Below are 24,390 nucleotides of genomic sequence, written 5' to 3'. Positions count from 1 at the left end.
TTATGACTACTAACAGCTTGCAATCTTATTTGTATATCTAAGCAATGGGGAATAAATTGATTTGTGTAAGATTAAACATGTCTACACTTCACCACCACCAATACAGATACTAGAACTTAGAATTGCCATCACCAAAAGATTGCTTGTTCTCCTTAGTCATGAAATTTTCTCAATAAGATTACGTCTCGAAACTTACACACAGAAAAAGGCATGTCCATTAGCTAGGCCGCTCTTGTGGTGAATGTAGTGAAGTGCTGATTTTTGTGTTTAATGCACATTCCAGTTTTGATGCTCTGTTCTATGTCCTTAGTATTCTAGGGCTTCTACAGTTCTATCAGCAGGAGGCATCCGTCAACAGTTCTCCCGACCTGAAAACATCCGGATGTCGCTCTTCTCAGCCCAGTTCTTGCGCAATATAAATGTAAGATGAGCCAGAGAACCTCAAAGGAGAGTTACAGCTTCATGAAACGTAGCCACTGAATACTATATAATTGTCCTGTCTTCATCACACACAGAACTGTGAGACTATAGACATAGGTTAACTATTCAACTAAGTGCAAAAAGTCTTGGAGTTCGTCTGAATTCTAAAATATGCATTAGAGCATAGATGAGCAGTACATGCGATCTTGTTGTACAATAACCGAAGTAGGGTGACAAGACTAAGCATTCCTAGGCCAAACATGAACAAATGCAAAACATATTTGCATGCTGCAGCTCCATTGATGGAGGATACACGAGTGAACTCTGAATTCACAAGACTGCTGAGCTCTAAACCTAAGCAACTGAAAACTAGATCACAGATATTTGTGCTAAGATAAGGCAACATAATAAATTGTAGGCTATTACCTAAAACAACCGATAGATCTTATCAGATATAAACAATTAACTGAGAACATGGTCTCTCTCCCCCCCCCCCCCATCCCCTCTCCACCCCAATCCCTCTGTCCTCTCCACCCCATCCCTCCATCCTCTGCACTCCGTCCTCTGCACCCCATCCCTCCGTTCTCTCCACCCCATCCCTCCGTTCTCTCCACCCCATCCCTCCGTTCTCTCCACCCCATCCCTCCGTTCTCTCCACCCCATCCCTGCGTTCTCTCCACCCCATCCCTCCGTTCTCCCCACCCCATCCCTCCGTTCTCTCCACCCCATCCCTCCGTTCTCCCCACCCCATCCCTCCGTTCTCTCCACCCCATCCCTCCGTTCTCCCCACCCCATCCCTCCGTTCTCTCCACCCCATCCCTCCGTTCTCTCCACCCGTACTCTCTGTTCCCTCCACCCTATCCCTCGATTCTCTGACCACCCCATCCTTCCATTCTCTCCCCCCCCATCCCTTCGTTCTCTCCTCCCCATCCCTTCGTTCTCTCCTCCCCATCCCTTCGTTCTCTCCTCCCCATCCCTTCGTTCTCTCCTCCCCATCCCTCCGTTCTCTCCTCCCCATCCCTCCGTTCTCTCCTCCCCATCCCTCCGTTCTCTCCTCCCCATCCCCCCCTTCTCTCCTCTCCATCCCCCCTTTCTCTCCTCTCCATCCCTTCGTTCTCTCCTCCCCATCCCTTCGTTCTCTCCTCCCCATCCCTTCGTTCTCTCCTCCCCATCCCTCTGTTCTCTCCTCCCCATCCCTCCATTCTCTCCTCCCCATCCCTCCGTTCTCTCCTCCCCATCCCTCTGTTCTCTCCTCCCCATACCTCTGTTCTCTCCTCCCCATACCTCCGTTCTCTCCTCCCCATACCTCCGTTCTCTCCTCCCCATACCTCCGTTCTCTCCTCTCCATCCCCCCGTTCTCTCCTCTCCATCCCCCCCTTCTCTCCTCTCCATCCCCCCGTTCTCTCCCCCCCCATCCCTCTGTTCTCTCCTCCCCATCCCTCTGTTCTCTCCTCCCCATCCCTCTGTTCTCTCCTCTCCATCCCTTCGTTCTCTCCTCCCCATCCCTTCGTTCTCTCCTCCCCATCCCTCCGTTCTCTCCTCCCCATCCCTCCGTTCTCTCCTCCCCCCCATGCCTCCGTTCTCTCTCAAGCTCAGTACAAGAGTACTAAACCATTTAGAGACTGTTCATTATTAACTGTGTTCACTTAAGACACCGTTTTCATATCCATGTCTACATTTGATGGGATGTTATGCCATTTCTAATTCCCGTTTACAATTACTATATTGATTTCTGATGATTCGTTTATTACATTACAACATCCTTCTGATATCGTTGGACCTGCCTGTTGTTTGCAAATATCATGTTGGTAACCTCTGTGGAGTCGGTTCCTGCATTGCACGGCTCTCCCGTTATCACTGGATCTGAGACAGGGTCTAAAAATGTATCAGTTTGTGTATTTTACACTACATGCAAGATTATTTTTAACCTCGTGAGTGGGAATTTGTCTGAAGTGCGTTGTGGCTGAAGCACGTTCGGAGCAGATTTTGAAAGCCCTGAGTTGGAATCCCTATGTTAGCAACACCTTGAGAAGTATTTGGAGTTCCCTGAGTGCAGCTCGAGTGTTCTGGTTCCAGCAGGCTGCTATATCCATCCTCACCGTGGACTCTACAGTTGGTGGTGATATTGTCCATGAAATAATGTCTGAATTGACTGTTTAACCATGTTCTTTTAATGTATCCATGTATTTATAAACCTCTTATAAAACTCTGTGCCCAGGAAACGAGTGGTATCTCTCAATGTATTACTTCCTGGTAAAACATTTTTATCAATAAAACATATTGCATTCACACATTGACTGATGTGTTATATTGTTCCTCTCATTAAAAGTATTTTTACTCAATGGGGCGTGCACTTTCTCCTCTATTATTTATATATATATATATAATATACACATACATATATATATAATATACACATATACACAGTGTTCGACAAACCTATACATTTGTACGCCCCGGGCGAGTGGATTTAACATCGTGGCGAGCTCCTGTTGGCCCAAGCAGCACACGTGTGGTACTAGGTGGCAAGTAGATTTTTTTGTTCGGCGAGTAGATTTTTTGGTCATTTGTCGACCACTGTGTGTGTGTGTGTGTGTGTGTGTGTATATATGTATATATATATATATATATATATATATATATATATATATATATATATATATATATATATATATATAAAAATCTATATATATAAATCTATCAAAAAATAAATAGATGATACCGTTCTGTGGCTAACGAAATGCTTTTATTTGTGCGAGCTTTCGAGATACACTGATCTCTTCTTCCGGCGATGTTACAATGAATGAAGCAAGCAAAAGCTATACTATAAACAGTGTCTATTGGAATGTTATCTGTGCTGGTCCTTCCCCCGGTGTGGATGTGTTTTATGGCTGGAGGTGTCAAAAGGTTCCTGAAAGCAAGTGATGAAAGAGTGTGTATGTATCAGTGTGAATTAACATGAATGGAGGGCGCACAGTATATACAGTGGGCACGAGGCCACATCCAGCGTGGGATTCATACGGCGGCCATTCGTAGTGGAGAGGCGAGTGTCTGGACTCCGGTGGACTGATTCTAGTCGGCAAACGGCACCCCTGGCATTCGGTGAGCTGTGATCTCTACAGGCAGCCCTGAGGGAGCCCACAAGAACGGACGTTTTGCAGCAAAGAAACCGGATGGTGGTGATATTATCACAAATTGCCTTAATATCATTTTACTCTTGTGAGTGTGTTTCTTCCCCCCCCCCCCCACCCTTCCCTTCCCCTTTTTAATATTAAATACACAGTTTTATGCTATGGGGCGTGCGCTCTCTCTTTTTTTTGTTTATATATATATAAAGCAGAAAATAGCCTATATGTATATGTATATATGTGTGTATATATGTATATATATGTATATATATATAAAAACATTGCAAAGCCAGTACAACCAACCTCTCACTGATGGGACCCATGAAGGTTGAAACATGTCTGTGAGTGATTTGACTGGCTTTGCATCAAATCCAATGCTATGCTAAAGCTGTGAATAGCAGAGCATTTTCTTATATGGGTTCCATGTAAATGGATTTCAGGCAAAAGGTGACACATTGTGTGCTCATTTGCATGTCATTTCCCAGAATCCCTTGCTGCAGTGGAAGCACTGCATGCTAGGTTATAATGGTTAAAAGGCAGCGTTGCAGACCTGTCTAAGACATGTGAATGTGCTAACAAGTGATATTCTTTAGTGGCTATATGCTAACGGTGGAGGTTTTTTGTCGCCTTTTTCACCCATCAAAACTTAGTGTGTGTGTGTGTGTGTGTGTGTGTGTGTGTATGTATACATGTGTACACGTATATATACGTGTGTGTGTGTATATATATAATATATATATATATGTGTGTGTGTGTGTGTATATGTATATACATACAGTTAGGTCCGGAAATAATTGGACTCTGACACAATTTTCATAATTTTGGCTCTGTACGCCACCACAATGGATTTGAAATGAAACAACCGAGATGCAATAGAAGTGCAGACTTTCAGCTTTAATTCAAGGGGTTGAACAAAAATATTGTATAAAACGTTTAGGAATTGCAACTATTTTCATACACAGTCCCCTTATTTCAGGGGCTCAAATGTAATTGGACAAATTAACACAATCATAAATTAAATGTTAATTTTTAATACTTTGTCGAGAATCCTTTGCTAGCAATGACTGCTTGAAGTCTGGAACGCATGGAAATCACCAAACGCTGGGTTTCCTCCTTTATGATGCTTTTCCAGGCCTTTACTGCAGCTGTCTTCAGTTGTTGTTTGTTCGTGGGTCTTTCTGCCTTAAGTTTTGTCTTCAGGAAGTGAAATGCATGCTCGATCGGGTTCAGATCAGGTGATTGACTCGACCATTGCAGAATATTCCACTTCTTTGCCTTAAAAAAGTCATGGGTTGCTTTCGCAGTATATTTTGGGTCATTGTCTATCTGTAAAGTGAAGCGTCGTCCAATCAACTTCGCTGAATTTGCCTGAATCTGAGCAGACAATATATCCCTATACACTTCAGAATTCATCTGGCTGCTTCTGTCTTCGGTCACATCATCAATAAACACTAGTGACCCAGTGCCATGTAAAAAAAAAAATATATATATATATATATATATACACAGGTAAACCCCGTTATAACGCGGTCCTCGGGGTCCACCCCGAGACCACCGCGTTAGTAACGGGGTCGCGCTATTTTTTTTTTTTTTTAAATGGCCGCCGCGCGCCTGATCGGGAGGGAGGGAATTAAATAAATAAATAAATAAAAAGTTTTAAACCCCCCCCCCCCCCCCACCCCCGAGGTATGCCCCCGCAGGGCAGTGCCCCTCTCTGGGTGCAGGAGGGTGGGTTACATGTCAGCAGCACGGTGTACTCACGGTCACAAGTTCGAGCTGCAGAGAGGCTGCAAAATGGAGACGGAGCCCCCAGGAGGAAAGCTGGGACCGGAGCCAGATGCTGCTAGAAGCAAAGCATTCTGGAAGTGGACGGGGCTGCCTCTGTCCAGCCTCATCTGCCCCTCACAGGGAGGGGGGATCCCCCATAGAGACCTGCCCCCCTCACTCCCAGCCAGGGCACAGGGGTGACCCCAAAACAGAGACCTGCCCCCCTCCCTCTCCCTCCCAGCCCCCCTCCCTCTCCCTCCCAGCCCCCTCCCAGCCTCCTGGTTTTGCGGTGCGTCGCAACGTGTGTCTGTGTCCTCCCAGCCAGATCTGCTGCTGCTGCAAGAGGGAGGGGGGGTTTGGGCTGCTGACATGTGAGGGGGGGGGGGCTGCTGACATGTGAGGGGGGGGGGGTGGGCTCCTGACATGTGAGGGGGGTTGGGCTGCTGACATGTGAAAAACGGGCTGGTGGGCTGCTGACATGTGAGTAGGGGGTGGGCTGCTGACATGTGAGGGTGGGGGTGGGCTGCTGACATGTGAAAAACGGGCTGGTGGGCTGCTGACATGTGAGGGGGGTGGGCTTCTGACATGTGAGGGGGGGGTGGGCTGCTGACATGTGAGGGGAGGTGGGCTGCTGACATGTGAGTGTATTGTGAGGGCTGTGTGCAGTGTGAGCAATGAGCAGTGTGTGTGCAGTGCAGTGTGAGCAATGAGCAGTGTGTGTCAGTGTGTGCAGTGTGTCAGTGTGAGCAGTGTGCAATGTGTGTCAGTGTGAGCAGTGTGAGCAATGAGCAGTGTGTGTGCAGTGTGAGCAGTGAGTGTTCAGTGTGTGCAGTGTGTGCAGTGTGCAAAAAAAAATTTTTTTATTAATTTAAAAAAAAAAAAATTTAAAACGGGAGCCACGGGAAAACCGCGTTATAACCCAATCGCGGTATAACGAGGCGCGTTATAATGGGGTTTACCTGTATGTATGTATATATATATATATATATATATATATATATATATATATATAGTGGTCGACAAATCACCAAAAAATCTACTCGCCGAACAAAAAAAAATCTACTCGCCACCTAGTACCACACGTGTGCTGCTTGGGCCAATAGGAGCTCGCTACGATGTTAAATCCACTCGCCCGGGGCGTGCAAATGTATAGGTTTGTCGAACACTGGATATATATATATATATAGATATATAGATATATATCTATATATATATATATTAGAAAAAGAAAAGAGAAAAAGCGCCCGATCCTTGTGTAAAATCAGATGAACATTTTAATATAACACGGACAAGACAAATGCACACTTACAATTTGTCTAATAAAAACAGGCATTTTATGGGACCTGCTCATGCACCAAACGAAGACTCCACGGTCACCTCCGCTCTATGATAGCCAGGATGGTTCTGTAGCCAGTGTCTGTGAACGCCGTGAGCTCCAGGATAGATGGAATCCACTTGTATGGAGCTGTTAGCAGCGTGCGTCCGCCATTTCTCTCACGCATGTGATGCCGGGACCCGGAAGAACTTCACTTCACAATATCTCTCCGGTGCTATAGCAGGTCAACCACGTCAGCCACCGTAGTTCCAAATGTAACTATCCCTACGCGTTTCTTCCGCGTAAGCGGATTTCATCAGGGGATGGACACCAATGGGACTGTCTGTTGTTAAATAGTCCCTCACATCAGTAAACATTATGTGACTCACAGGTGTATTAAATTCATTGGGTGTCATTAAATCAAGTTGATATCTGGTGCAATGAAGTTGATGACTAAAACATATTTGGACATAACAGAATTTAGAACGTAAATGCATTTAGTAACAGTCGAAGAGGATAATGCTGCAGATGGGCTTCATACACAATTCATATGCAAATTACATACTGACATGAAAAGGATGTGGAATTCACGACTTGTTCCAGCATATGTGCATTACAAACAATTATATAACTAAGTGAATGAAATAAAATAAATGACATATAAAATGTGCCAATAATATTTAGACCTTAATTCTATACACATCCTAACTATAACTAATACATTAATATTTTAGTTGTGTAATTATAGATAAAAAACGTGCTAATACCTAAAAAACAAACAATAAATAATTAATTTCATACGCAGTGCTTTATATAGTATGTAATTGTAGTAAACCTAATTAAGCTTGAAAAAGAGAGGATCATTTAGTAGATCCCTCCATATATAGACTAGAAGGAAGAGATGAAACAGTGGTTAGCGATTGCAAGATACAAGTCTATGTGGCTATAGATTGATATATCAAATCTAGACTTGGTTATTGAGAGACCTGATTGATTGAGGCAGAAACTCCTAATGTATATTTGAATGTTAAATATTAAATATTAAATGTAGAGCGATGAATAATGTGGGTATAACCAGGGGCAAAAAATAGCTATGTATGTTCTAACATACAGGAATAAAGGGGACTAGATAATAACCAATCCCAATAAAATTATTTGACTAGTGTTAGATCTAAGTGTAATTTCTGACCTATGTGAAGAATTAATATATATTTCTGTATTGTTATATACATATAATGGAATTTTAGCCATATGGCAAAGAAACGGAGCTCAATTTGAGCTTAAAAATGAGAAGTACTAGCAAGCTAAGAGGCAGCAGTCCAAGTGAGTTATAATAAGGCATATTTAAATTAATGTGAATATAAGTGGGTATTAAATACAATGTATTATTTGTGACTTATGTGAACTAGTAATTATTTGTACATTATTTTGTGAACTATGTTTTGTTACTGTGAATATTGAATTAGAAAGTATGAATAAATGTGATGTGTCAAAAACAAATGTTGTGTGTTTATGAAACAGTGTTGACCAAGGGTCCCCCATAAGCACTGACTGGGAAACTCGGAGGGAGCATGGAAAACATGCTCAACCCAGACCTCTGAGATCCCGTCACTGATGGTGGATCTTAATTATTACACTATAGTACTTGTGTCGATGCAGTCATTTAGACCCCCTGGACTCAATGTCTCTAACATGTAAATCCAGAAGGTCTCCCTTAAGTTCAATTTTTTGACTCTGTCACCACTTAATAATGCTAGAGGGATGTGTTCTAAGCACATAACCGTCAATGATGATGGATCCTTGTTGTGTATTTCCAAAAAATGCCTAGATAGGTTATGAGTAGTAATACCATGTAGAATGTTTCTTCTATGTTCTAGGAATCTTGTGCTTAGAGTCCTTGTGGTTCTCCCTACATATTGGAGCCCACATTTGCATGTAATGACATAGATCACGAATGAGGGTAGACAGTCCATATGACTCTTGATAGTGTGTGTAGATTTGTTGTAAAAAGAAGTGACTTGATTGGTGTTGCACATATGTCTACATGTTATACATCTATTTCTACCACAAACGAAGTTACCATTTGTGGTCGGTTTCGTCATAGAAGGATCTTTAATCTGTTTAAGGCGACTAGGTGCTAGCATAGTTTTCAAATTTCTGGCTTTTTTGTATATAATTGGAACTTTAGGTGGTAATTTTTTTCCAATTATTGGGTCCCTTAACAGTATGTTCCAGTGTTTATTAAGGATTGTTGAGATACCTTTCACCGAATTATTAAAGGTCGTGATGAAAAGTGGTGACTTCACAGAATTGGCCCCAAAAACACCATTATTCCCTCCAACCTCTTTTGATTTACACAATAGGGATTTTCGCTCCAGCAGACCTACCTGTCGAAATGTTTCGCATATAATGTGTTTGTCGTAACCTTTGGCCAGAAATCTATCCACCAATATTTCCCCCTGGGCCAAAAAAATCAGAACGTGAAGAACAATTCCTCCTAATTCTGAGAAATTGGCCCCTGGGGATATTGGCCAACCATCTTTTATAATGGTTGCTATTGTTGTGTAGATAGCTGTTGGTGGCCACTGTTTTAAAGTGTGTTTTGGTAATGATTTCTCCATTGGACCTAGCCTCCAGTTCTAAATCTAGAAACACAATATTACTATTATTGATGTTATAAGTAAACTTTAGATCCATGTCATTGTTGTTTAATGCCTGTAGTTTTTGTTCCAGGTGTCCCTGATCACCATCCCATATTAGGATGATGTCATCTATGTAACGGCCAAAACGGAACAAAAACTACAGCCAATTCTGTGAAGTCACCACTTTTCATCACGACCTTTAATAATTCGGTGAAAGGTATCTCAACAATCCTTAATAAACACTGGAACATACTGTTAAGGGACCCAATAATTGGGAAAAAATTACCACCTAAAGTTCCAATTATATACAAAAAAGCCAGAAATTTGAAAACTATGCTAGCACCTAGTCGCCTTAAACAGATTAAAGATCCTTCTATGACGAAACCGACCACAAATGGTAACTTCGTTTGTGGTAGAAATAGATGTATAACATGTAGACATATGTGCAACACCAATCAAGTCACTTCTTTTTACAACAAATCTACACACACTATCAAGAGTCATATGGACTGTCTATCCTCATTCGTGATCTATGTCATTACATGCAAATGTGGGCTCCAATATGTGGGGAGAACCACAAGGACTCTAAGCACAAGATTCCTAGAACATAGAAGAAACATTCTACATGGTATTACTACTCATAACCTATCTAGGCATTTTTTGGAAATACACAACAAGGATCCATCATCATTGACGGTTATGTGCTTAGAACACATCCCTCTAGCATTATTAAGTGGTGACAGAGTCAAAAAATTGAACTTAAGGGAGACCTTCTGGATTTACATGTTAGAGACATTGAGTCCAGGGGGTCTAAATGACTGCATCGACACAAGTACTATAGTGTAATAATTAAGATCCACCATCAGTGACGGGATCTCAGAGGTCTGGGTTGAGCATGTTTTCCATGCTCCCTCCGAGTTTCCCAGTCAGTGCTTATGGGGGACCCTTGGTCAACACTGTTTCATAAACACACAACATTTGTTTTTGACACATCACATTTATTCATACTTTCTAATTCAATATTCACAGTAACAAAACATAGTTCACAAAATAATGTACAAATAATTACTAGTTCACATAAGTCACAAATAATACATTGTATTTAATACCCACTTATATTCACATTAATTTAAATATGCCTTATTATAACTCACTTGGACTGCTGCCTCTTAGCTTGCTAGTACTTCTCATTTTTAAGCTCAAATTGAGCTCCGTTTCTTTGCCATATGGCTAAAATTCCATTATATGTATATAACAATACAGAAATATATATTAATTCTTCACATAGGTCAGAAATTACACTTAGATCTAACACTAGTCAAATAATTTTATTGGGATTGGTTATTATCTAGTCCCCTTTATTCCTGTATGTTAGAACATACATAGCTATTTTTTGCCCCTGGTTATACCCACATTATTCATCTCTCTACATTTAATATTTAATATTTAACATTCAAATATACATTAGGAGTTTCTGCCTCAATCAATCAGGTTTCTCAATAACCAAGTCTAGATTTGATATATCAATCTATAGCCACATAGACTTGTATCTTGCAATCGCTAACCACTGTTTCATCTCTTCCTTCTAGTCTATATATGGAGGGATCTACTACTAAATGATCCTCTCTTTTTCAAGCTTAATTAGGTTTACTACAATTACATACTATATAAAGCACTGCGTATGAAATTAATTATTTATTGTTTGTTTTTTAGGTATTAGCACGTTTTTTATCTATAATTACACAACTAAAATATTAATGTATTAGTTATAGTTAGGATGTGTATAGAATTAAGGTCTAAATATTATTGGCACATTTTATATGTCATTTATTTTATTTCATTCACTTAGTTATATAATTGTTTGTAATGCACATATGCTGGAACAAGTCGTGAATTCCACATCCTTTTCATGTCAGTATGTAATTTGCATATGAATTGTGTATGAAGCCCATCTGCAGCATTATCCTCTTCGACTGTTACTAAATGCATTTACGTTCTAAATTCTGTTATGTCCAAATATGTTTTAGTCATCAACTTCATTGCACCAGATATCAACTTGATTTAATGACACCCAATGAATTTAATACACCTGTGAGTCACATAATGTTTACTGATGTGAGGGACTATTTAACAACAGACAGTCCCATTGGTGTCCATCCCCTGATGAAATCCGCTTACGCGGAAGAAACGCGTAGGGATAGTTACATTTGGAACTACGGTGGCTGACGTGGTTGACCTGCTATAGCACCGGAGAGATATTGTGAAGTGAAGTTCTTCCGGGTCCCGGCATCACATGCGTGAGAGGAATGGCGGACGCACGCTGCTAACAGCTCCATACAAGTGGATTCCATCTATCCTGGAGCTCACGGCGTTCACAGACACTGGCTACAGAACCATCCTGGCTATCATAGAGCGGAGGTGACCGTGGAGTCTTCGTTTGGTGCATGGGCAGGTCCCATAAAATGCCTGTTTTTATTAGACAAATTGTAAGTGTGCATTTGTCTTGTCCGTGTTATATTAAAATGTTCATCTGATTTTACACAAGGATCGGGCGCTTTGTCTCTTTTCTTTTTCTAATAGGTACCATGGGAACTTGGTGAGCCCAAGAAGAAGCTGCCTGGACCCTTGTTTTATTCATTCACGGACTTTTATTTGGACTTAAGTATATATTTTTCCCTTTTATAGTTATATTTTTGATTTTTTACTATACATTTTTCATGTACTGTTTAGAAGTTTATTGCAATTTCTTTTTTTACATTTTTTGGCACATTTTTACTTTTTGTCTAGTATAATTATATATTTGTATTTTTATTTTTTCATTTATTATTATTGGCATTTATAGGTCAACACTGGTTGTTTCATGTAACATTCTATAATCATTACTGGTATCTGGTGCAACATTTTGCCACACGTCACCAGCGGGGCAGCATTTTGTGTGTGTTGGAGAAAGTGCGCTGTCTTTAAACTTGTTCCTATATATATATATAGATATAGATATATATATATATATATATACAGAGGTCGACAAATCACCAAAAAATCTACTTGCCACACAAAAAAATCTACTCGCCACCTAGTACCAAACGTGTGCTGCTTGGGCCAATAGGAGCTCGCCACGATGTTAAATCCACTCGCCCGGGGCGAGCAAATGTATAGGTTTGTCGAACACTATATATATCCAGTGTTCGACAAACCTATACATTTGCTCGCCCCGGGCGAGTGGATTTAACATCGTGGCGAGCTCCTATTGGCCCAAGCAGCACACGTTTGGTACTAGGTGGTGAGTAGATTTTTTTGTGTGGCGAGTAGATTTTTTGATGATTTGTCAACCACTGTATATATCTATATATATAGATATATATAACAAAAAAAAACGAAGTAGCGCCTCTAATATAGCCTATACAAAACTGTGATTAATGAAAACCAACTATGAAAGCATCCAATGGGGTGGCATATGTGGGTAAATTAAATCCAAACCAGTATTAACCGAGGGTAATAGGTTCTATAACGTATTTAAAATGTTCAATAACAAAGACCTAATACTTTAATATTTAAAATACTAAATAACCATAACATATAAAAAGTATATACTAAAAAATGTAAAAAATTGTAATAAAAAATATAAAAAAGAATGAAAAACCTAAAAAACCTCAGAAAGCACAAAGTCCTGTTCCAGAACAAAGCATCCAGATATAAGGCAGCCCGTTTCAAAGGGGTCACTACTCCCTGTTGATACCTATGAAAAAAGAAAAGAAACAGGCGCACACCAAGTGCATTAAAGTATAACAAATAGTTTATAGAACAATAAAAACAGTCAAATGCCCACTCACAAAAGTATAAGGTTTAAAAGCAGGTATGAGATAGGCTCTCATAAGCCAGTACTGCCGTCTGGTATCAGCAATGGAGTCCTCTCCTGTCTGCTCTCCGCATGGTCTGAGCAACCGGAATTGATGTCCCTCCGGTCGGGTGCACCACACAGGAAATCCCTCCGGGAACTAGCACCTCCAGTTTCTTGCTTCTGGTCAGTGAGACATTAGCGGAAGAGGATCCAGCGTTTCTTTCCTCACAGCCTCACACAGCCTGCAACGTCTCGCAACCCGCAAAGGTAAAGTTCGTGGGGAAGTGACAACCTCAGCCTTAGCCACGCCCTACGCGTTTCGTCATCTATGAAGACATCATCAGGGGTTACCCATTGGATGCCCCTCCATAGTATTTATACCAAGGTCATTTGCATAATTAAATGAATCAATTAAAAAGTTTGGTAAAAAATTAACCAGTTAGTGACCTTAAACATCATTAAATAACAGTCATAGTAGATTGATTATGAGGACCGCACTAAATCATTTCAAAAAATATATAATTATATAATCAAATCGTTAGATTAGCTATTAGAAAATATACTTAGATTAGCTATTAAAAAATATATATACTATTTACAAGTGTTTAACCATTATGAAATAGTATTGAAGATTAAGTGATTTACTAGTAGCACTAATTAGGTGATTATTAACTAGAACTGTATAAACTAGAAATAGTACTAGTAGTGATTTTAAAATACTAGTTTGATTTAGAGTAAGAACCAAATGAGAAATCAAAAGTTATACAGAGTGATTAACAATTGAAAATTAAAGAATAAAAGGTATATAATAAAAATAATATATCAAGAATTGGAAACAATATAAATCCTAAAAATCAGTATATACATTTTAAAAACATAGACATAACGACCACATTGACATTAGTACCATAGTGTGATCACCCACATGAGGGTGATCCTTCGGAGGTCTGGGTTGAATGCTTTATTGCATTCCCTCCGAACTTTGGTCATGTGTCAGGTCATCATTCATATCTCCCCATAATGATATGCAATTATTCATATATTTACTAATATTCCAATTGAGGGATTATATATCCATTAAAACAAAATAGCCACATTGGAGGTGATCAAATTGGTTATATACTGATATTGTGGATGTATCTGTTTCGGATTCACGAATAGTCCCACCATAATTTGATCAAATACATATGTTTAATACAATTATAAAAACAATTTTTATTTCAAATTCATATTCTTATTGGTATCCATAACTACGTGTATTTTATTTCTACAATACAATTAACCATGATATCACTTACATCACACACACTATTTTATAGATTTACACTATATATCTTACTATATATAATTGAAAGCACTGTATGCCTGTCTGGATGTCTGGATGTCCGGTCCCTAGGGACAATCGCATTGCACCTTTGGCCTGTCACTCCGCATCAGGCCATGCCCGACCCCGCACCATGCCCGCCCCCGCACACCTCTCATTGGTCGTCCATGCCCGCCCCCGCACTATGCCCGCCCCCGCACACCTCTCATTGGTCTGCGGCCAACACCACTGCCACACTGTGACAACCCTCACTGAGCTACACCACTGACACACTCTCCCACCCCTCACTGAGCTTTGGGAATCGCAGCACCTAACACTCACTGCTCTGAGACATTTGCACCTCTGAGACATTTGAAACTTTTTTGGGACCACGCTTCACAACTCTCAACAGACAAAACCCTGCACACCTGCTACCAATCAGGTACAGACTCTTTCCTCCATAAATATTTATTTCACCACTGCAAACATACACCGCACGATCACATCCACACACAGCCCACATCGCTGTCTGCTCCAGGCCTACCGACACACCATTAACATCCCCCACCCCGCTCATCTCCTCCGGAGGCCGCAACACACCATTAACCCCCCCCCGCCCCCGGTCCTCGCCGACGCCCACTGCACGGAGCTCCTCCACAGGCCCCCTGCATTAACCCCCCCGCTCCTCACCTCACCTCAGCCCACTGCATGGAGCTCCTACACAGGCCGCAAACTGCCATTAACCCCCCCGCTCCTCACCTCAGCCCACTGCACGGAGCTCCTCCACAGGCCCCCAGCATTAACCCCCCCCCCCCCCCGCTCCTCACCACAGCCCACTGCACGGAGTTCCTCCACAGGCCCCCAGCATTAACCCCCCCGCTCCTCACCTCAGCCCACTGCACGGAGCTCCTACACAGGCCGCAAACCGCCATTAACTCCCCCGCTCCTCACCTCATCCCACTACACGGAGCTCCTACACAGGCCCCCAGCATTAACCCCCCCGCTCCTCACCTCAGCCCACTGCACGGAGCTCCTACACAGGCCCCCAGCATTAACCCCCCCGCTCCTCACCTCAGCATATTTCACCAAGCCTTTCCAACAATAACATTTTCATATCTAACAACACTAACAAATAACATACACTTACCAAAATTGCCCTCATATACATGTGCTTTCTAATATTGTTCTTTTAAAAATATTTTACTACATATTACATAACATTCACATAACATTACAAGTTTACAATACAACATTTACACATACTTATTCACAGTTCACATCCCGGGCAACGCCGGGTCTCTCAGCTAGTAACATATATACATATACACTTTTTCACATATACACTAGAATAGCTATTATAGGCTATCACACTAGTCATACACAATTAGATATACATAGACAGTCCGTGTAACTTACAGGCTAAGTATTATTACTAATTACATTATAATTATGACACACACACACACAACATCTCATGATTCATACTGAGGTTTCTTCTGTTCATGCTTTAAAAATCATCCTTTGCTGCACCAATGGCTCCAACTGGAATCCACATACCTGAAAATCAAATAATGGATAACATCAGGTGTATATATTAGTAATTAACGGATGGGATATTATTCCATCTACTACTCTACTAATAATTATCAGGACATCTGGTATCATTGTGATGTTATTCTATGTTTTTAAAATGTATATACTTGTTTAATGATTTGTAGGATTTATATTGTTTCCAATTCTTGATATATTATTTTTATTATATACCTTTTATTCTTTAATTTTCAATTGTTAATCACTCTGTATAACTTTTGATTTCTCATTTGGTTCTTACTCTAAATCAAACTAGTATTTTAAAATCACTACTAGTAGTATTTCTAGTTTATACAGTTCTAGATAATAATCACCTACTTAGTGCTACTAGTAAATCACTTAGTCTTCAATACTATTTCATAATGGTTAAACACTTGTAAATAGTATATATATTTTTTAATAGCTAATCTAAGTATATTTTCTAATAGCTAATCTAACGATTTGATTATATAATTATATATTTTTTTAAATGATTTAGTGCGGTCCTCATAATCAGTCTACTATGACTGTTATTTAATGATGTTTAAGGTCACTAACTGGTTAATTTTTTACCAAACTTTTTAATTGATTCATTTAATTATGCAAATTACCTTGGTATAAATACTATGATGGGGCATACAATGGGTAACCCCTGATGAAGTCATCATAGATGCCGAAACGCGTAGGGCGTGGCTAAGGCTGAGGTTGTCACTTCCCCACGAACTTTACCCTTTTGCGGGTTGCGAGACGTTGCAGGCTGTGTGAGGCTGTGAGGAAAGAAACGCTGGATCCTCTTCCTCTGATGTCTCACTGACCAGAAGCAAGAAACTGGAGGTGCTAGTTCCCGGAGGGATTTCCTGTGTGGTGCACCCGACCGGAGGGACGTCATTTCCAGTTGCTCAGACCATGCGGAGAGCAGACAGGAGAGGACTCCATTGCTGATACCAGACGGCAGTACTGGCTTATGAGAGCCTATCTCATACCTGCTTTTAAACCCTGTACTTTTGTGAGTGGGCATTTGACTGTTTTTATTGTTCTATAAACTATTTGTTATACTTTAATGCACTAGGTGTGCGCCTGTTTCTTTTCTTTTTTCATATATATATAAATATATATATATGAATTTGAAGCAGGGGAGCCTGGTTCAATTCCCGGTATCGGCTCCTTATGACTTTAAGCAAGTCACTTTATCTCCCTGTGACCCAGGCACCAAAACATAGATTGTAAGCTCCACGTGGCAGGGACCTGTGCCTGCAAAATGGCTCTGTAATGCGCTATGTAAAACTAGCAGCGCTATACAAGAACATGTTGTTGTTTTTATTATTTTTTCTATATATATATATATATAACAGTAGCAAGAATGTTCAGGGCACTCAAAGGGAAAAAGTAAAAGGAAAAAACTTATCTGATCAGTCGTGGTGCTCACAGTGCGGCCAGGATCACCATCCAGCAACAAAAAATAGATAAATACCCAATATCAAAGAATCTGGAGCACTCACAAATTCAAAAAATACAATTTAATGAAGTAACACAGGCATCAGGGGTTAATCACAGAAAAAAGAAGCAAGCTCCCCCCGAAACGTTGCTTCTTTTTTCTGTGATTACCCCCTGATGCCTGTGTTACTTCATTAAATTGTATTTTTTGAATGTGTGAGTGCTCCAGATTCTTTGATATTGGATATATATATATATATATATATATATATATATATATATATATATATATATTATACCCACAAGTGTGTATGTGTGTGTGTATATGTATATATATATATAGGGTTGCAGACCTGTCTAAGACATGCAAATGAACATACAGTAATATTTACAGTTGCTATATATATATATAGCTATATATATATATATATATATATATATATATATATATATATATATATATATATATATATATCAAGTTACAAGAGAATCAAAACGGCTTGCACTCAGGAGAAAAAAAAAAACTTTGCATGACAGAGAAAATGCCTACTGGAGTGACGTCACCGAAATGAGACAGAGAGCTGTCCCGGTACAGGCACATCAGAGGCAGGCCACCAACAGCAGCCAAAAGTTGGTTCCACAATGTCCTCAGCACAGTCAAACTCAACTCTACCATATGATGAGCGCCTATACATAGTACCAGTATAAAATTCCAAAGCTGTAAATACAGTATAATGCTATTATAACTATAACATTACAGTATCAATATTTAGAAATACAAGTGTTGTATCTAAACAAATACAACTAAATTAACAATTTGGAGTGAGACTCTCAGGAGAGAGGACATTATTATTATATGCACACACGCACACACACACATTTACTACTGCAATTATATTTTTTCAGTGAATTCCTGCACACTTCTAACAATGAAATTTCTTCATTGGTTCTTGTCTATTGTATGATAACACTCCTATTAACATGTTCTCACTATAAATGAGCATGCTATATCTTGATTAATTTATCAAGGAAATATGAAAATCCTACAATGACTTCAACTGAAATGAGAGGGAGTTAGAAATATATCGATAGGCGTTAATATTCTCACTACTTTTTAGATTGTGAGCTCATTGGAGCAGGGCCCTTTGCATTTACTCTATCAGAATGCCTTAATGTAGTCTTTGATTGTTTTGTCTCCCAGCCCATTGTAACATGGTGCAGAATTTATTGGCGTGTTATAAATACGTTATAATAATGGTTTGTCTTCTTATACTTAATTCATGATTTGTGCTTTGTTTATTTCGTGACGCTCTTCTCTTTGTAGGAGCACCTGGGCATTGTGAATGAGGATGCCATAGACATTCAATTCAACCCTTCAGGATACCTCTTTTTGGCCAATGAGGAAGGCGCTCCCATTCTGGAGGAGAATTATATTGTTCAAAGGTACTGACAGCTCAGTGGTAACCTCCTTTATTGCTGCAGGAAACTTGAAAAGAAAAGACAGATCCTATATAGAGATGCAGCCACCAAGATTCGACCATTTTTCGCCAAAAATTGCTAGATTTTGTCTGAGATCTTCGCTAGGTTGACTGCAGCAGACTATTGGCCCATTGGATTAACACAGCAAGGGTCCCTGCTGTGTGAATCCTACCGGAGTCTTCCTGTCTGTAAGGGAGGCGAAGTAAGAGAGACTGAATCAGTCAATCAACCTGCGCGACATGACACACACAGCCAATTGCAGGGGTTTTATTTCATTTTAATGTTACAGTATTGTAGATAAGGGTCTCCGGAGCTGAACCACATTGATTTAAGGTCTGGGGACCCTCTGCTTCCCGACATACAGGCCCCGTTATGGGGTGCCGGTATCCCCGCCATGTTATAATCATGTGGGTCACGTAACTGTGGGATTTAAATCCTGCAGGGGGATCTGTATCTCGGGAAGTAGGGGGTCCCCGAGACTAGTATCAAAAGCCACCAAAAAAATCATTACCATAGCGGGTACCCGCTAAGGTAATGAAGCTGCTTAAATTTCGTTTTTACGAATAGTGTACGTGAACAGGGGGTCTCCTGAGCTGAACCGCATTGATTTCAGCCTCGGGACCCCTACTTCCCGAGATACAAGCTCCATAATGGGGTGCCGGGATCTCCTGCAATGTTAAAATACTCTGGTCACGTGACGTGGGAGAATTTAACATTGCAGGAAATACCGGAACCCCATACCAGAACCTGTATCTCGGGAAGTAGAGGGTCCCCGAGGCTGAAATCAATGCGGTTCAGCTCAGGAAACCCCCTGCTCCCGCATACTAGTATTAAAAATAAAATTTAAGCAGCTTAATTACCTTAGCGACTAACCGCTATGGCAAATAAGGGGTTAAGGCAGACTACCAGGTTTATTGGGGGTAGAGGGGGTGAGTGAAGGGAGTAATAGCTCCAGGGTGGGTGGTTAGGCCTACCGGGAAAGTTGCGGGAGGGGTTAATCCCTTCATTACCTTGGCGGTAGTAACCACTGTGGTAATGAAAGGGTTAACCCCTCCCACTGCCCACCCGAGATGCCTAACCACCTACCCTCGAGCTATTACCCCTTTCACTCAATCCTTCTACCCCCAATAAAGATTACAATACAAGACATCAATCAAATACATTGTATTCCCCACCCCCTCTAACCCTTGCCCCCCCCCCCCCCCCCATATCTGGAAAATAGCTAATTTGCCCTGTTTTCAATAAAGCAGCCTCAGAGTTCTGAGAATCCAACAGAGATAGTTGATTGCAACCACTCAATTAACTGGTCTCCACCTAGATTAATGAGAGCTCTGTAAAAAGCCTCATGTGAGACACAGGAGAGAGATTCCTTAGCTCACATTTTGGCTGACAGAAGGAGAGCAGAGAAGCCTGCACATAGACACTGTCGTGAGCACAAAGGCTGTCCTGAGATCCAGAGACCTATATTTTCTGGACACAGGACCCTGGAACCTGCCAGAGACTGACATGGAGGGCCACCTGCTTAAGGTACTTCCTGAGACTTTGGGGTGATAGGCTGGTAATGGGAATAACCCTCCAGTCCTGCAGTTGGGGTCTGGGGAAGTAAGTTAGCCCTTACAAAGGGATAGGGGTTTGTTATTTTGTTGTTTTTGTATGTTTTGCCGGGATAAAGGAACAGGCTCAATAAAGCCAAGATATAATTTCACCCAAATCGGTCTCCATTATATGAACCTCTGCACACATCTCTTGCATGCCCATTAAAAACATAAAACATTACTGTCACGGGAGACCAGGTTTATTGTACACCTTTACCAGGATCATTCATTGAGCAAAAACAAGATAATGAAATAAATTGTAGTTTATTCACAGAAATAGGCATACACACAGTGAAACACAAAATGCAGACGAAAAACACACATAATGGGGGTCGAAAACTAGACTGTTCTAGGTGCAGGGAACTCTAAATCTAAATAAGAGTTTTACCCTGACGGGGACTTAGTACGAAATCCTCTGGTTCCCAAATTGCCGTGAAGTTCCACACGCCACCCCTCCATTCTCTTCTGGGAACTTGGACTTTTTCTTGACCGGGTGTTAGTCTCAAACTTCTGGAACTAAAATCGTCTTTCAATCCCAGCAGTGACTGTTACATTCTATTATTAAAACTTGACTGCAAAAAGTGGAACTTAGAAACTTTTCGGGCAGGCTTCTCACGTTGAAAACTGAAGCCAGTGCTATGCTATTCGTACAGGAGCATCTTTGAAATGCCCGCCCGCACTTCTATCGCTGGAAAATTGAAACATGATTGGCTCAGGGATTTTATACTATTTGGAAGTTCATGCACAAAATACCACAGCCAATCAGCACGTGGGAACTTTCTCAGTAGCCAATGAGAGCCACGATGGTCTAGAAAGCCGGGTCAGCGAGAAATCTAAAATTGCCAGAGGACATGCGCAAGATAGCCAGGGACAGAGGTGGCAATCTCATGCCCCCTGCTTGGTCAGGCTCCTCCAGGTCTGGCAGAACAGATAGCATCCCGGACGACTCATTATTCCCAGGACGTGGGTACTTGAGCCCTTCCCTGCTACCCAAATGGCTTTCACATTCCTCTGGCTACTTTGAACTCTGACTTACTCCGACCCACTAGACTTACTGGCACCAACTTGGTAGCCCTGACAGTCTGTGTGGGCGTCGGTTCCGAAAGTCCTAGCTCATATACAGTGCACAACAGTACATACCACCACCATTACAGTATTAAATAAAAATATACTTTTAATACTTTCCTAAGTTTCTGGGTATGGGGAATAGAATAGAAAGCTGCACTTTTATTTCTACTAGCCTTTATTCCCCACACATTATCTTTAGACTTAGACTGGACTCTGAGAGTCCCCTCCCAACTCCTATATGGTTGGAGCACCCATGAACCCCAATATAGGTTCTGGGCTACCAGGGCATTAACTGGGTATCCCCCTTAACCTAGGGACCCTTATAGTTGTAGGGATACTGTTCATCTCTTTGCCCCATTTACCTTTCTGGGCTATGCTGAAGCAGGGAACCCTAGCGATGTGTCGCGCAAGTGTTTTCAAGGGGAGATATTGTCAGGACAATGTGCCTACATGTATCCGAGAATCAGACATGATTCTGGTTACATTTTTAGGGGAATCGACAACTACAGACCCCAACTACCTAGGCACATTCTGACAACAATTTCTCCGCAAACACCCCCTGCTTCTCAGCACCGGGCGTGCCCACGCCCTCCCTCGCGCACACCTGCACCCTCCTCTGGCGCAGTCCGCGTGCGTACACGCATTACGGAGCGCACTCACTCTGCACACTCTTCTTCCTGCCCCCTGGACCTCAGGCTTCACCCCTGCACGCCGCATGGGCATACTCAGGTTACCAACAAAACTCACCTGGCTTGTTATGGCTGCACCAATCTGCAGTGTCTCCCTGTAGCTCTTCCTGTCCCGCCTCCGTTCCTAATTGGACCTTCCTGCTTTATCTAGCGCCTCTCTGCTCTCAGTCCTTGCTCGACATAGTCTCTGTATGGAAGTACTTCTGGATTCTCTCAGTGTTTTCTCAGGTTCTGACACGGCTCGTACGACTACCCCTTCTGGCTCTCGACCTCGGCACTCCTTGGACAACGCTCACTCTGGTAACCCCTTGAACATAGCTTGGACTACAACCTACCTCCGCTCTCCTCTCCCTGACCTCGGCAAGGCATTCATCACTCTATCTCTACAACTGGTACCGGCAAGTATTGTCTTCATTACTACACCTGGCCTGGCAACACTTTATACTACACTCCGGACACGCTCCCTTTGCTGCGGGTGCGTGTATTACCACTTCCCCCTTCAGCTCAGGGGACAGGTCTGGTCTGCGGGCAGCACCGGCGTAACAAAAAACACATAAAATCTTTATTGTTGCAAATTACAGGTTATGTAGATACAGTTACTGGGTTCAAGAGCTGACACTCTTGAACTCTTATATTCACATCAAAGGTAACCAAAACAGGGCTTGACCTTTATTAAGAGCCTGGTTACCCCTTCACCGTCACACCTACCCCCTCAAGATGAAGGATCCAGAACAGTTACCATATCAGGTGGATTTCTGAGCCTGACAGAAATTGAGGCTGTTGAAGTGGAACAGAGCCTTTCTGGCTGGTTACGTCATTCAGTCTGGTGGTAGTCCTTGCCCGCTCCATAGTAAAGGTCCATCAGGGCAATGTTCTGGGGTGATACCACACTTGCTCCCCTCCTCCACCCGAGTGTCAAGGATTGGACTTCGGCTGAAGTGGATCCCAGTGGCAGGAACAGCAGGGAGCGAAGTAGGGGTCACAAGCAGAGATCAGAGGCAGGCGGCAGGTAGCGAAGTCGGGAAACAAGCTGGGGTCCGAGGCAGGCAGCAGGTAGCGAAGTCAGGAAACAAGCAGGGGTCCGAGGCAGGCAGCAGGTAGCGAAGTCAGGAAACAAGCAGAGGTCGGCAACGAGGAAACTGGAACAGGATGATAGCAATAGCTAACACAGCAGTAAACACAGGAACCTTGCAGGAGCTAAGGAACCAGTATAAACAGGCAAGGAGGAACAGGAAAGGGAGGTTTATATAGGCAGGCTGAGAGGTGGAGCACAGGTGCAGAGGTGTCAGGTATCAGGTTCTGGAATGTTCCTTAGTTTAGCAGCAGCAATCCCGGTGGACAAGTTTAGGTACTGCAGGCTAGAACAAGACATTTGAGAGTGGCAGCAGTCCCGGTGGCCATGCATAGGTACAGCAGGCTAGAGAATATGACATTACTCCCCCCTCCCAAGAGCGTTCTCCGGACGATCCTTACTAGGCTTGTCTGGATATCGTCGGTGGAAAGCTTTGACTAGTCGCGGAGCATGTACAAAATCTTTGGGTTCCCAAGACCTCTCCTCTGGGCCTCTGGGCCATAGCCCCCCCCAGTGAACCAGGTACTGTAGTTTCCCTCAAATTTTTTTGGGCGTCACATTCTCTGCCGATCTCCTCACACGAATAAAGGAAGCCTACTCAAATGACACTTTTCTTAAAAACCCTCCTCCGGAAGCAGAACTATTTCTATGTGATGGTCTCTGGAACTGTAAGGATCGTCTGTTCGTCCCTAAGGAGGTAAGATTAGAGGTGCTCCAATTAATGCACGACTCCCGACCTGCTGGTCACCCAGGTGTCCTCAAGACACAGGAACTGTTGTCTCGCTCTTTTTGGTGGCCTAAATTAGCACAAGATGTTAAAGACTATGTCCTCTCCTGTGAGACTTGTGCTAGGACCAAGACCCCTCGAGCATCACCTGTGGGTTTACTGCAGCCCCTTCCGGTTCCAACTCGTCCTTGGGGGTCCATATCAATGGATTTTATTGTTGACCTGCCCCGATCAAGTGGACATAATACCATCCTGGTAGTGGTGGATCGACTTACAAAGATGGCTCACTTCATTGCAGCACAGAATCTTCCTTCTGCAGACCAGACAGCCAAGTTGATTGTGAA

General features: G+C 42.1%; 1 protein-coding gene across 5 annotated transcripts in view; it reads left to right on the top strand.

Annotated features, from left to right (window-relative positions):
• Nucleotides 1-24,390, top strand: part of FOXRED1 (FAD dependent oxidoreductase domain containing 1) — a 138,414-nt gene that overhangs the window by 12,156 nt on the left and 101,868 nt on the right. For 3 of the 5 annotated variants that reach the window (XM_075603304.1, XM_075603306.1, XM_075603305.1), the window contains 2 exons: nucleotides 311-421; nucleotides 18,741-18,859. In XM_075603304.1, coding sequence (XP_075459419.1) covers nucleotides 311-421; nucleotides 18,741-18,859 — 230 coding nt within the window. Of the gene's footprint in view, nucleotides 1-310; nucleotides 422-14,675; nucleotides 14,856-16,885; nucleotides 16,989-18,740; nucleotides 18,860-24,390 lie in introns of those variants that run through there. The other 2 variants (XM_075603308.1, XM_075603307.1) reach the window with 2 other exon arrangements.

The sequence above is a fragment of the Ascaphus truei genome, chromosome 6, assembly GCF_040206685.1.
Source record: "Ascaphus truei isolate aAscTru1 chromosome 6, aAscTru1.hap1, whole genome shotgun sequence".
In the NCBI taxonomy this organism is placed as follows: domain Eukaryota; kingdom Metazoa; phylum Chordata; class Amphibia; order Anura; family Ascaphidae; genus Ascaphus; species Ascaphus truei.
The sequence above is the reverse complement of the archived record's forward strand: the minus strand, read 5'-3'. Positions and strand labels throughout refer to the sequence as shown.